Raw genomic sequence first — 15,164 nt, forward strand, 5'->3', positions numbered from 1 at the left:
ACATATATACATTTGTGAATAAATAAAATAAAAATTGCATTTTTGTTTACGAAATATATACAGTGTCAACTAGTTTTTATTTTAATACTGTCAGTAAATAATTCATATGCATAGATACTATACAAAGCAGTAAGTCTTGGTAATATGTAAATAATATAACTGAAGCATAAAACGTTTCAATTATTTGATACAATTACATTCGAAGAATGTTCAGATGATAAAATTCTTATAATTTATCATTCTCGATCAAAACTGTCCTTCTGGCGACTTGTTTGTAGAACTTATTCCTCGGCATAAAAAATAACAGTTTTATGGGGTATAAGGTTTGTGCATTTTCCCTTCTAGACCTTTTCGTTATTAGAAATTAATGAGATTAGTTTCCTTTCATTGCGCACATTTTTACAAGATAACTTGCCATGATCCTGTTGGTATCTATGGTGATAACTAATGTTTTGACTTTTGAGGAAGAGGAAGTGGATTTATTTTATCTTCTATGACTTTGTTTATTCTCATGGATTTCCTTGTATTCTAAAATATTATTTGAATATTTACAATATAAAGAAAATAATATAGTCAAATTAAGATCAATGTAAATGATAGGTATACGCGGAAAATAAAAACATGTCATATTCTAGCGTATAATAACCTTTTGATAGCTATTATACGTGTGTCTTATATGTTCTCCCATTTATTTGTATTGAAGTCCTGTCAATTAATATTGTCATTGTAATGTTAAATGTAACATTGCCATAAAAGGTGAGGTTTGGCATGCCACAAAACCAGGTTCAATCCACCAGTTTTTTCTTGAAATGTTCTGTACAAAGTCAGGAAAATGGCCATTGTTATATTAAAGTGCGTTTCTATCTGTGTTACATTTTAGTGTTGCGTTTCTGTTGTGTCGTAGTTCTCTTATATTTGATGTGTTTCCCTCGGTTTTAGTTTGTAACCCAGTTTTGTTTTTTCTCAATTGAATTATGAATTTCAAACAGCGGTATAATAATGTTGTCTATATTTTTCGTTATATGGATATTTCATATGTTCATTATAAATCATTCTTTTTAGTGTTTAATTGTTTGTAACTTTTACCTACTCGAGACCATTTAGTGTATTGCATATACACATCTCTATTATAACAAACTCTATGCTGCCCTTTTCGATGTCTTTTAGTTATTTTGTCGTTGGGTAAGAAGTCTAACTGACGTATACCCATATAAATCCTTTATCCATGATATTCAATTTCCCCAAAAAAGTTACATTAAGAGCAAACTAATTCGACAGCTATATTTCATTGTCGGTAATGTTTACCAAACTAATATAGGTAAAGTATTGCACTAATAAGATATTGTACTTGACATGGGTCTTTTAAAGTACGTACTATTCGATTCCATACTTACTTTATTAAGAAAATGTGTCTTTTTCTTTCTGCGGTTAGCATCTTGGAATAGATCCACAGACTATAAAACAAAAACAAATCTCTGAAAGCTCTATAGGGCAATTAAGTCTATTTGGCATTTGGTAGACTTGCTACAGTTCCCTTTCTTTTATTTCTTTCTCGCTAATTTTTATGTTTACTAATAAATGCTAGTCTACTGGTTGCCCTTGGAGAAACCCTGCAGATGTCAGTATAATGATATTCTCCTAATAATATCAGTAAAATTGTTAAAAAAGGGGCACAATTGAAAAAAATAAACATAATTAGGAAGGGACATGTAGCAAGTCTAACTTTTTGGTAGAAAAGATACTGAAAGCTAGTTCTAAGGAATAAATAATCATTTTTTATCAAATTATATTTTTATCTGTAATCATACAATAATCAAAGTTTTATATGAAACCGTATAAAACCTGCAATTTTGTATTTCGAAAATTAGTAAAATTTAACTTAAGAGATACCAGAGTTCTCTTTACAATAAACTACAATCTGAATTGACTAGCATTGCCAGTTTTAATACGGAGCGTCGGTGGTTCTCTCAGAGCACTGCAGCTTTCTCAATCAATTAAATGGTCCACCACGAAATACAATTATAGTGTTGTAAGTGTCTTTAAACACCCATCAATCAATCAATCAATCAATCAATAATAGTAGTTATGTTAGTCAGTCGGTGATATAATCCGATGTTATTTTCTGATATACATGTAAGGAATGGTTGTGGCCAAGTGTATACATATATGGAACTAAATTGAAAGGTAGTCTAAGAGGTTTTGAACCCCCAAATAAACTATCTTCTACACTTCTTAATTTATATCGTATTATTTCCTCAAAGAAGAATCATCATGTACTGAGGATACTGTATATGTATGGTTTATTATTTACCTTAGATTTGTCTTCTCTGGAATGCATTACATTTATTTCACCACTTGACGTACCTATAAAAAGTAAAAAATATAAACAATTAAATGCTTACACTTTTTGAAACTATTTTAAAAGTCTTTAGGCTCTGTATACATAACAAATTAAACTTATTTATACTGCACTCGTTCTATTTGAGCAGTCAAAATGCGTTGACCGTATATTTCTATTTATCCTGCAATTGGGTGTCCTACTATACAGATACAGCCCTACAGATATCGCTATGCTGTATCTGTATACTATACAGATATCGCTTCTAAGCTCCGCCCACTGCCGGACTGAGTATTGTTTGAACCTGTGTGACCTCAGAATGTGTATTCCACTTGCATTCCAATGACGATGACAATTGTCGATTTCAAAACTTGAATGTGTATGATTGTGTTACAAAATCAGCCATGTCGATTTCAGCATGCATGTTTAGTGAAAGTCAAGTCTGAAGCGTAGGACAACTCGTACACCTCTGTTTCAAATTGGACAATGTTTTGTTTTTAATTTTTACTGTTAAAATTAGTTGTTATGTTAAAATAGATATTTATTCACCTTGAGCGATGTATTTATTATTGACCATTCGAGATTCTTTTTTTGCGAATCCATCTTCAGCGTAATGTGTGATTTTGATATTTCTACGCGGGCCTCAAGGGATTACAAATCGAAAATAAATGCTAAATATGTAAGTTTTTGTGTTTTTCAAAACACAAACAATTTACAGAATTAATTGCAGGATAAAGACAATAACTGTTTAGTGTCTTTAAATATCAGCTGTATTTGTACTCGGCTCGAAACAGGTGTAGTAGCTCGCTAAAAGCTAGCATACACCTTGTTTCCTAGCCTCGTACAAATACAGCTGATATTTAAAGACACTAAACAGTTATTGTCTATGTAATATACAGTCACTGACCTGATATCACTTTTCCTCATGAATATTTGAATAGAAATTGTCGAAATTATATTTAATTATTCATATGACCTCTTCAACCTGTGTTTGTTTCCAATGCAAACAACGATGCGTTTAACGACTCAAACTTGTTTCCTTTACAATTTTTGGGAAAACTTATATCACTTATTAATATTTTTTGTATGCAACTTATAAATCCTTGAGTTTTATGTTTATTGTTGATATTTCAGTCTGTAAACAAACGAATTCGTTCAACATTGATTGCGGTTTTCAACAGGTAATGATGTACATTTCATCGTGGTGTATATTTCTCCGCCTGTGTGATATGAGGCCTTTTTAAAGGGGGAATTTCCCCAATATTTAAATCAAATAAATAACATTAACACACTAAACAACAATTGAAAATGTTGTTTCTTAGATTGCAGTATAAAGACAATAATAGTGCATTGACTTGACATATCAAAGATATAAGGATTCGGCCCGAAACGGGGAAAATGCTCGACACAGCCTCGCATTTCTCCGTTTCTAAGCCTCATCCTTATATCGTTGATATGTCAAGTCAATGCACTATTATTGTCTATATGCAAAACTGACTTTTTAGTGGGCGAAGAAATCAGTTTAATTCAATAAAAATATAACAACTTTGAAAAATTGCTAAGAATAAAAAGAAAATTTATTTCCAAAAAACCTGTTTTAAACTATAATCTTTTTTGTACGGAGTCCTATAAAGTATCAACATTTAGGGGTAATTTAGCTAGAAACATGATTTAAGACTTTTTTCTTTTTACAGCCATGACGTTTTCAGTTTATTTTCAACTTCTGAGTTGTCCATCTAGAATCTTTCGCCTCTCTTTAGAGGTCCGTATTTTGGTAATACTTGTTAATGTAAGTACTTACTCGAACCACTATCTCTATTTACTTGAACGGCAGGAATACTGCCTCTTCTTCCTCCCTATAATCACAACATTAAAATATGTTAACAACTTGTCATACACAGCTTCAATAAGTAAACAAAATGTTTCTGGTTTCTAGTTTTTTATATAGATTAGGCCGTTGTTTTCCCGTTTGAATGGTTTAACAATGGTCTTCAACTTTGTACTTATTTGGCTTTATATTTTGATATGAGCGTCACTGATGAGTCTTATGTAGACACTAGTCATTTTTTGAGCCCTTTATAGCTTGCTGTTTGATGTGAGTCAATGCTCTGCGTTGACCTATAATGGTTTACTTTCACAAATTGCGACTTGGATGGATAGTTGTCCCATTGACACTCGTACTACCTCGTCATATATCTTATTAGAAACATGAACATGTATTTACATGTATATATTTAAACATCAAAGTGGTAGCACCACGCAAATGCAAATCGTGGTGTACCTTTTGTAAGAGTTTATTTCGAATCGGCTGATATCATAGTGTGTATCAGCCAAAGCCATTATAAAATACAATTAATACATGTGAATTATCTAACACTTATAAACGACAGAACCGACAGAACGTGAAAGTAATATTAAAAATAAATTATAAGAATTTTCTGTGTGTACTGTCAGCCTTATAAGGATAAATATATAAAATATAAAGACTTACAGCTCTCGTCTGCTGGAAAGCTTTCAAATCCATTTCTGTAGGCAATGACATCTTTCTGTCTCTTTGTGGTGGCTTTGGATCCTTTTTGTGTTTTTTCCCAAATAACTTGAACTTTTTGAAAAATCCGCTGTGTCTTTCCCCGTGGGGATGTGTGGGAAGCTAGAACATGAAAGATTAGGTTAAACTATATAATGTACGTTCTTCGTCTTGGAAAAACCCCTTTTTAGAAGTATTATAATGAAGTTGTTAGATTAATATACGTATGCTTTAGCTTTACGTCATGGTAGACAGGTGATTAAAAATACATATGTTACAAGAGTTAAACTTTCTGAATATTATAATCATGCATTCAAATAGCTCATGTTTACTAAAAATCGTGAGTATAGTTTTTTTTAAAATGGTTCTGATAGAAATAATACAAAGTTACAATCGTTGTCGGGGTATGCATATCCCTACTAGTAATTCAAAGGTTGAAAAGTAAGAAATATGAGTCTGAAAGAACCGGAAAACGCTAAAATGTTACCAATGTCAACCTGATTTCCAAAAACGACCTCATTATGTAGAGTTAAATTATAACAAAATAAGTTAAGCTCAATCAACGTATTGAGGGGAAAAATCAAAGTAAGTAAGAAGCTAGAACATGTAAAAGTTAACTGTGATATCTGACGGGTGTTCACATGTTACAACTCATCACGTTCAAGTTGTTGATGAGAAATGATTTTATTCTATTTTAGAAGTACATGTCGAGAAAGGTGTGTTATAATACTGACATGTATAGCGGGTTATTTTCTCGGGGTGTACATAATTGCTTATTTTCGCGGATAGAATAAATTAAAATCGCCAAAATAAATTCCGCCAATTTAAAAGTGCATACGCAAAGGTATTGATAAAAGTTTTGAATCCACCAAAATAATAGTCGCCAAAACATTTCGTATACCTTATTTAAGGAAAATCGCGATTTTTTTACCCGCAAAAATAACCCGCTATACGGTAGATGTTGGAGGAACGCCGCTACTGGACTGGGACTTTCTATAGAGTTTCACTGATTCTCCTTATCTAGGTAATGAGGCTACCCGAAGACTTTATACTTAATATTTTATTTTATATAAATGTAGTAAAAAATAATACCTGAACATCCTCGTGTATAACAGGCTGAGGAGATAAATAGGTGAGATTTGAACTGGAGCTACCAGTCGATTGCAAGTCAAACTCTATCGGATAATCTGGAAAATACGTTTAAGTTCTGATATATATCATGCAAAGTGTAATTCCTGATATTTTATTGAAGCCTGTAAACTGATAATGGCGGTCAATATATGTATAAAGATAGAAACATTGAGTCCATATATTTGAAAAAAGAAACAAAGCTTCAGGAACTTGGAATACCATTTGAATCATGTAACCATAATGATTAATATATCAAAAAATTATAAACCTTAAGTAATATTGAATATTATTTGAATCGAGAAAAAAAATTGATAACCCAAATGTTTCTTAAGTAAGAAAATCAGAACAATTACATCTTTTTAACATTGCAATATGAATCGACTTAAAATAAAACTGACATCATTTATGATTCTAAGTGGCAGCGTTAAATCATCGTGTCTTACCATATTCCTCGTCCTCCTCTTCGTCGTCTGCATAGCTTTGAGACTGGCTATCTGATAATGATCTTCCTGTTGGCGCATGTTGCACCTGTATAGCTGTTGACAGAAATAAGAAAAACCATAAAAAGAGATAGTCATGCCGTGAATAATGTACATGCATAACTATAAAAAAAAATGGCGATTTTACAACTAATAATTTCACTCTGTCATTTATATGTAGCTTTCAAAATCATCATCATATAATATTTACCAACTTGTCCACGGACGATATTTTATCAAATGAACTATTGCTTTAAGATTCAAAGGAATTTTCACGTAAAAGCATGTGTTATCTGACTGAATATGGTTTAAATATTTTTTTGTCTCCATATATTATGTACTTTTTCATTACTCATTTTGAATTTGAAAAAAGATTAGTCAGTGTACTTACTTCAGTGCGCTCAAAACAGCATATGAGTGGTGGACATTGCCATAAAAAGTTTCAATAAGACAATAAATGTATAACTTAAATGAATCTTCTGCTAACCTGGAAGGTTCGGGGCTGACTGTGTTGTGCCAAACGCGTTCATGTCCATGTATTCACTCTGTGTATCTGAATCACCACTAGATTTCGGCGGTGGACGATGAGGCTTAGGTGCAGGTGGTGGTCCTGAACAACGAGAAGGACTTGCGTCTCTAGTATTCATATACGTTGGTTGTGGGTGAGGCGATGGTGGCGGCGTTTCTTCCTTCTCGCCTGAGACTAAAGACAGTTAGAAAAAAATATTTTTATTTTTATATATGATGAATTTTTTAGTCTTATTTATAACTTTATAAAGTTTACTTCATCTTATTCAGTTATCTGACTGGTTAACAAAACGTTCGTAGACCTCAAATTCTAGTAACCAAAAGAAATAATTATAATACGGAAATAAGAAACAAACCATATGATATGTACAATGTAACTAATGAAAAGAATTCCTGTTTAACTTGTATAGTTGTGCCTTAGATTTAAAATTCCTGCTATCAATAACTCTTAAAGAATTTATGAAAAAAAAAATGATTCAGTTAAAGTTCTAATAATGAAGTACTAGTATGGTATTCATTATCACTGTACTAATGTATTTGTTTAAGGGCCAGCTGAAGGACGCCTCCGGGTGCGGGAATTTCTTGCTGCATTGACCTTCTGCTGTTGTCTGTTCTATGGTCGGGTTGTTGTCTCTTTGACACATTCCCCATTTCCATTCTCAATTTTACTAGTTATTTTTTCTAATGCACTAGTTGTTTACCTGGTTTGGCCATCTCTGACATATCTGTGTAAGATTCAGATGAACTTAAACGGTCGTCTTTTATCGGAACATCATCTTCTACAACTCCACTGTCTTTGTTACCTGGAACATTTCCTGTCAAATTTAATTCAGGTGCTATTAGCATTATGTTATCGAAGCAGGTAATAAAGCTATATAGTCACGTTTCCCGTTAGTTTTCATTAAGGAGGCAAGCAAAGAAAATTGCGATGAAAGATAGAAGTTACTGTTTATATATACCAAGTATTTCAAGATTTGTAAATATGAGATTTTTTGGTAAAAAAGTGAAAATGAGCGACACCATAGATGGTTGTAAGATTTTAAATATAACTTTGACATCTGAAATTACAAACAAGACAACTTGAAACCTCGCCACATTCTGTCAGTGCCTGTCCCATGTCAGGACCCCGTGATTCAGTAGTTGTCGTTTGTGGCTGTTCGTCATAATTGTGTCTCGTTCCTTAATTTGTACAGAGATTAGGCCTTTATTTTTTTTTCGTTTGAATTGATTATATTTGAAGCCATTCACCAGAAATCGAAGGAGTGTATAACTGCAAAAGCGCAATGAACTAACTTTTTTCTGATATCAAATTGTATTAAAATTAATAGATTTGTGCAAAAGCTGGTATTAATAAATACTTAGGTAGTATCGGACGTTTTTTGACTTAATTAGATTGAAAGAAGCATTGTATTACATGAGGTAAATATAACTTATTTGCTACAAAAATTGTAGCAAAATAGGAACGAAAAGAAAAGCTTACGATTGAAATATAAAATATTAAAATTGACCAATCGATGAGAGACATAGATACTGTTCATAGAATTTGAAAACTAATTGTTGGGTGTAAGAACAAAAGTAGTATATCTTTTTTCTCTTACCCATTCAAATACTACAAGAGACATTTAAAATACTTCCATAAATTTAAGAGAAATTTTGAAAGAAATTCTCCTCCGGTATAATTGCATAAAAAATGTCTCTTGTACGCAATTTATTAGAAGAGAAATTTCAAAAATTAAACACAAGCCTCTGATTATTCTCACACTCTTAAATTGTAACTCACAATTAAGAAGCGAATATTTATTTTGATTAAACTTACCGCTTTTTATTGGTCTTTCCAAAAAGATTTCTAGTTTGTTGACCAGTTCATTGAAACTTTTTCGTTTTGCTATATCTAGTGGAGCTTCAGCGTTTTTGTTCATTTTCAAACAAGCATCTTCACTCCATGGTAACTTAAGTAACTCTTCACAAAATCGAGGTAGATTAAATTCTGCAGCAAAGTGGATTAATGTTGGCCATTTCTCGTTGCTATGACCTGAAAATGTATTTCACAATAAAGCATAACAATCAATGTTTAATAAAAGCCTGAAATATAAAACAGGAAAAAATATTCATAGTCAGATTGCAAACTTGAAGTCACAACAAAAGTATAGATAATCGTTTATAATGTTTTTAGAGAATTTTTGAAAATTTAATGCAGGTTAAACGGTGTAGATTTCATACAAAACTGAAATTAATACTTTAAAATCTATACTACTTATGTAATCATCGTCAAAAAGATTTAAGATAAGTTTAAAAAAAACCCATATATTTGGCTATCGATAAGAATAAATTAGGTTGCTTACAAGGCACGTTGTAAATATGAATAACAATGTCATACAAATATATAAAACATAACTTGAAATACGATGATGGAGCAAAAAAGAAAAAAATCATTGTAAATTATCTGTGAAGGGTATACTGATGCCTGTTTTACACTACTTGTAGCATTGTACATCACTGAAAAAATGTTGAAAATCAACTCCGTTTTATTGACAAAAAATCTGAATTATTTTCTTTCCGAAATTGTTGTTGCATTTTATTTAAGAACATAAAAATTATAATTATTTCTGTTGTGTTTCATATTTTAACAACTAATTCGAGAAACAAAATAGAACCGAAAAATCAGTTCGAAATTCGGTAAATCGGTCAATGTCAGAGGCATCAAAACCAATCATGAAGCAAACAAAAAGAACACCTTCATAACGAGCTGTGTTTGAAATAGAATAGTTTTGACTATATATATATACTGAAGTTCAACTGTATTGGAAAAACAGATTAAAAAGGAATAAATAAAACTATCAGTTCCACACCCATGTTTATGTCCCTTCTCTCCATCCATAAAAAAAATCCAAAATGTCTACTTACAATATAATATAATGAGCAATGTTTTCAAATATTTTAGAGAGGTAATCAATATTTCACGTTTATATTTTTTTTTATTTCGAATACACGTTTTGGCGAAATGATACATTAATCAACGAAATTCTTCCCTTTTCCTTACGCCTACAAATCTATTAAGAAATTTATCAAAAGAAATACTTCCTCGGTAAATTTAATTACTTTGTTGTTGAATTTGCTATAACCTACCTGAACTTCGACGACCAATATTATCAAAAAATCCTCCATCAAATTTTCGAAGAGGTTCAAGACTCTGGCATTTTCTCGCCAAGTTCATATCCAATGCTTCTCTAGTTCTTTCCTCTATATTAAGTGCTTGGCACATGAGACAGACTGGGTCCTTTTCTTCACCAAGGATATCTTGTAAAATGTCTAATTTTGAGCGCGTAGTCTTATTCTGTGAGTCAGGTTTTACACATTGAGATTCGGGAATTACAACTTGGCCTGATCCAATCGTCAGTTGACCATCTTTTGCTATAAATTTGGGATTGGTCTTAGCTAATTCAGCTGTAAATACATAAGAAAAATGAATATGTATGACAAAATAAACTGGCACAAACCTGATTAAATGATGAAATAGACTTAACCTTACGATGCCCAACATATAGATGTTAATATACTTGTGAGCAGGATTTATAACCTCCAGAGCACCAGAGATTACCACGAATTTTTAGTTGGGTTTGTGTTGCTGAGTCTTTGGTTTTCTATGTGATGCATTGTGTATTGTTGTTTTTTTCTTCCTTTTATTAACCATGGCGTTCCCAGATTATTTTCGACCTGTGAGTTTGCATGTCCTTCTGGTATTTTTCGCCTCTCTTTTTTTAACCCATGACCCGAGTGTCTTAATCTCCATATTTGGCTTTGATATATATTGTCAAAAGGGAGTTTTTAGATAATATATGTGTTATCCTTGATCACGTTACCCTTTTCAGCTTAAAGCGGTAATAGTGTTGAGAATTTATCATAGTGAACCCAGAGAAAGAACTATGTAAACACATATTAATATTTGAATTCGGTTGAAAAACCATCAATCGTTTCTCTAGCTATGTGCTTTATTTAACTTAACAAACACAAAACATACATTTATTATGATAATAATCAAAATTTTCGAACAATAACGAACATATCTTGTTTATGAAGACTGACTGACAAAACAGTTAACAATGAATACGTACCATCAACTGAGAATCTATATATAGCTTTATTTTCGTGAATAGCTTTTATTTGTCCCTGTCTATCTAACAATTCTATCTGTATTTCATCACTACCTTTTCTATCACAAAGAATAAAAACTTCCCTATTCTGTAAATAGATAAGAATAAAACATTTTACGCATTTTAATCATATACCGTAAAACAATTAAAATTCTATTAAATTTTTTTCCTTCATATATTAATGGTTACACAATAAGTTGACCATTAAAATTATAGCAAAAACTAAATAAAAAAATATATAAAAAATAAATTGCGAGTATTTAACCCAGATTTTTTTCAAGGCATTAAGTCAACATGATATTACCTCTGTTCAAATCTCATAAATTGATAAATGAAAACGAACCAAGATATCAGACAAAAACAGAGCTCATCGCATGAAATCCTAATGGACCTAAACAAGACAAGCATATCCAGTTTATGTAATACCACTGTTCTAATGATACTTACGTTATTATCAAATGATACTGCGACTTTGTGGATAGTATTTATTGATGCTCCTTTGGGTGGTTTTAGAGGCGGCAGTTTGTCATATACACCTTGTTCTGTCTCTTCGTCACTCGCTTCGTGCACGTGCTCGTATAACTTAATAATGCCAATCAATAAAGCACGTACACAATCCTCAGTCGCCTGAGTTTCAAAAAATGTAATTTTCAACATTGCAGGGTATTTTTGAGACAGAAATGTCTGAATGTCTGATGCGGCAGTTCCCAGAAGTACCATTATTGCTCTTTGTGGATTAATTCGATGTAAAGCATCAAAATTCTGGAGACTAAAAAAGTCAGGACTAACTAAAAGAACGTTTGTTTCATAGAAATGAGAATGACTTGTAGATGTCAGATCCAAAAGCATGCTTTTGATATTATATCCATCTTCATTAAGTTTCTGTTGTAAAAATTCTGCCCAATGATAACCATCAGATGGAATGAAATGTATCCCTAAAACACCGTGTCCTGTCGCCATATTGTTGCAATCTTTATGAGAGAAAAAAAGAAGTTTATTATTTATATTAGTTTCAACCAGGAAGTCGATGAATTTCTTTTTTTTATACGTATCATGTAGATGTATAGGTATATACTTGTCTGAAGCAATATATACTTATTCAAATATGTTTTAAAAAATCTCAACCCGTTTTCCATTTAAATTGTTTGCTCGAGTTTAAATTGATTTGTGATAAAAGATCAAAACAGTAATATTTATATATACCGTAGTATTAAGTCTATTGCATAATTCTCGGTATTTCTTTATCCATTCGAAAGATTCGACATTTTGTTTTACTTTAGACCATTAATCATGCATAAGTACTTAATGACTAAAATTTTTAGTTTCTGTCCATCTTTAAGTATGATTTCTATGATATTATACGCACATGTTCGGGGAAATGTCAAATCTGAATATGTAGACTATAACCTTAAAACTTATTAACATTAATGTACGTTTTGGGGTTGAAATATATTCAGCAGACAGTATAAATATAGTTTTGTTCTAGGCATTCATGAATTATTTGCCACTCAACGTATATCAACAATATATTCATTTAAATGCGGATTTTTTCATTTTGTTTTCTAGTTGTTTTTAGCAAAATTTAGATCAGTAACGGTAAAGTATGTCTGTTAATATTTAGTTATTTCTTAGCATTTCATCAGATTGCACAATCGTTGTATATCATAACTTTCCAAACAGAAGAATTTTTCATGTGACCTTATTTTTCCACCTATCGTTCTAGTGACTGATATCTATATATTTTTAAATGGTCATGAATAAAGAACACACAGACAAAATATTAGGCTAAATTGTAGGACGATGAAAAGGAGGCACATATAAATATAAGCTTCAAATAAATATGTAAAATATAAGATAACATCAAGTTTTTAAAGCTATGATCAAAGGTCAAAATTCGAAATTTTAAAACATTTTAAACAAACACTGTTCATTCAATTTTAGATTTGCCTAAGAGATTGAAGAAAAAAGATGTAAATTGATGTATTTTTGTAGGTGTGCACCAAATAAACATTGACTAAAGTACCATCAAAATATATCGTATGATTTTGTTCGTTTAAACTTTTACAATTTCGTAATAGAATATTATAGATATATACATATATTAAGTACATTTGTATGTATAAAAACCGAAAATTAGTATGACTGTATGTTAAGCACAATGGTTCATCCTTTACGATTTATTGAAATAAAGAGAAACCACAAATATATCATACCCACGCCTCTCTACATCAAACCTAAATATCAATCTTTTACGTTTGTATCATTGATCTACTAAAACATGACGACTATGACACATTCACACATGTATATACTTTAGATTTCAATTTCAAAGTTTAATTGTCTCTTAAGTACATCCTGACTCCTGAAATGCGGTCTACCAAATATGGGTTTTCAACTTTATTATTGTCTTTTTTTTTTTGTATCTGCAACCGATCAAAATTTTGGGTTTCGCCTCATTTTCCGGACTCTGTACAATGGGTACAACAGGATGATGTAAAGGCACAACTGATATGCATTAAAAAGCAACATATGTTTTTATAGTTACTAGCTTTTAATTATTTTTTGTTACACTAATGTTGCTCGGTACGTTTAACCTGTAGTGTGCTTATTTGTTAACTTTTCCTTTGAATTCGAAATTTTGTTTTTAACTTTTTTGTCTATAATCTGCGAATATATTTCAGCCTTTAACTCATCAATAACAATCAGGTATATGTTTCTATATATAGAATACTCCAGTACAATACTATGAAAAGGTAAAAAAAAAAAGTGGTGGATTTGTTTGAATAAAACATTACGGAAGGATAATAACTATATAGTATATGTTTACCGCTCCTTACACAATGTAACGATTGTGGTATGTCAATTTATAAAACTCATTATCATATATCATTTATATGTTTTATGTACCAAAAAATACCACAAATTTTTATATAAGCCGTTTTTTACAATTCGGCAATTGTATCAATATGATTGGCTTAATGGCCAGTGACAAATATTTCATGCAAATTTGATTAATAGTTTTCGTGAAACATTGCATACCTTTATAGATCATAGCCTAGGCTCCGTGTAAAAGACCGTACTTTTACTTATAATGGTTATTTTGAACTAATTATGACTTGGATGGAGTAGAGAGATTGTCTCATTGGCACTTATATATTCTTATATCTTCATTCACATATTTGATAGGTCCGAAGCTATTTCTTTTCTTATGCATGCTATGGCTAAATGAATGCTACTGATTAAAGAAAGTTCAATGCACTGTTTAACTTCCTTTCGATTAATTAAATTCCAAATATTTCATACGGAAAACGAAATCACTATCAATCTATGTACAGAAAAAATATATGAATTTCTTGTTAATTCAAGACGATAAAAGAATGCAATTCATTGAAAGTATTATGCGAGAACATGAATTTAAATTTCTTTATGAATTTAAAATACCTAATTTTCTGCTTAATTCATTCAATACATATATTTGTATTTAAAAAAAGGTGCATACCACTTTAATGTCAAGTTAAACTCTAACTAAATCTTACCTTATCTAAAACAACACTACCATTCTAAAAGATTTCCTCAAAATGTCACTGTTACTGTTGATATATCAAAGAAGGCTTTGCGTCTGGGTTTTTATCTTCAACTTCCTCCTACTATTTTTAGAACAGGGAATTAAGAGTTATCATTGTCAAAATTCGGGAATTTCCCCCAAGTGAAAATTCTCTACCTGTACTAAAATCTTTAAAAACTGATAAACAACATATAAGTATTTAAAAAATGAAATAGGTCAGATGACAGTTAACTAACTTCCTTTTACCTACATCATATACAAACTGTATATCTTACAAAAGATTTAAAATACCCCCATGCATATCCTTTGATATCTGATCTCTACATGTAATAGAAAACCAAAAACCTTCCAAGAATTTATGTGTATTCATATGTTTTCATCGTTTCTTTTCAGATTTCATTTTGATCTCGTGGTATCGTGCTCGCCCCTGTGTGGGAGAGGTTGT

The 15,164-nt window shown here is 31.2% G+C and overlaps 1 protein-coding gene across 2 annotated transcripts; it reads right to left on the reverse strand.

Annotated features, from left to right (window-relative positions):
* On the reverse strand, positions 1-14,840 carry LOC134724707 (uncharacterized). 2 transcript variants are annotated; one of them, XM_063587886.1, is made up of 14 exons: positions 14,691-14,840; positions 11,602-12,125; positions 11,116-11,242; positions 10,130-10,447; positions 8,820-9,035; positions 7,705-7,806; positions 6,963-7,178; positions 6,440-6,532; positions 5,958-6,052; positions 4,830-4,988; positions 4,140-4,194; positions 2,312-2,364; positions 1,395-1,454; positions 1-528 (listed from the first exon to the last, which is right to left on the reverse strand). In XM_063587886.1, the coding sequence occupies exons 2-14, from the start codon at positions 12,112-12,114 to the stop codon at positions 445-447; spliced, it is 2,091 nt and encodes a 696-aa protein (XP_063443956.1). In that variant the 5' UTR covers positions 12,115-12,125; positions 14,691-14,840; the 3' UTR covers positions 1-444. The 2 variants fall into 2 exon arrangements, with proteins under 2 accessions (XP_063443956.1, XP_063443954.1); XM_063587884.1 differs by having other exon boundaries at positions 7,705-7,818.
* Positions 14,841-15,164: the final 324 nt, after the last annotated feature.

Source organism: Mytilus trossulus, chromosome 7 (genome assembly GCF_036588685.1).
Source record: "Mytilus trossulus isolate FHL-02 chromosome 7, PNRI_Mtr1.1.1.hap1, whole genome shotgun sequence".
Classification (NCBI taxonomy): domain Eukaryota; kingdom Metazoa; phylum Mollusca; class Bivalvia; order Mytilida; family Mytilidae; genus Mytilus; species Mytilus trossulus.

What these genes read in the sequence shown, in the direction of transcription:
- LOC134724707 (XM_063587884.1), bottom strand. Translation starts at nt 12,114, where the DNA reads ATGGCGACAGGACACGGTGTTTTAGGGATACATTTCATTCCATCTGAT. An exon ending in CAGTATCATTTGATAATAAC is followed by an intron (nt 11,243 to 11,601) that starts GTAAGTATCATT and finishes ATCTATTTACAG; the next exon opens with AATAGGGAAGTTTTTATTCT. An exon ending in AGAGGAGGACGAGGAATATG is followed by an intron (nt 6,053 to 6,439) that starts GTAAGACACGAT and finishes CGTATTTTCCAG; the next exon opens with ATTATCCGATAGAGTTTGAC.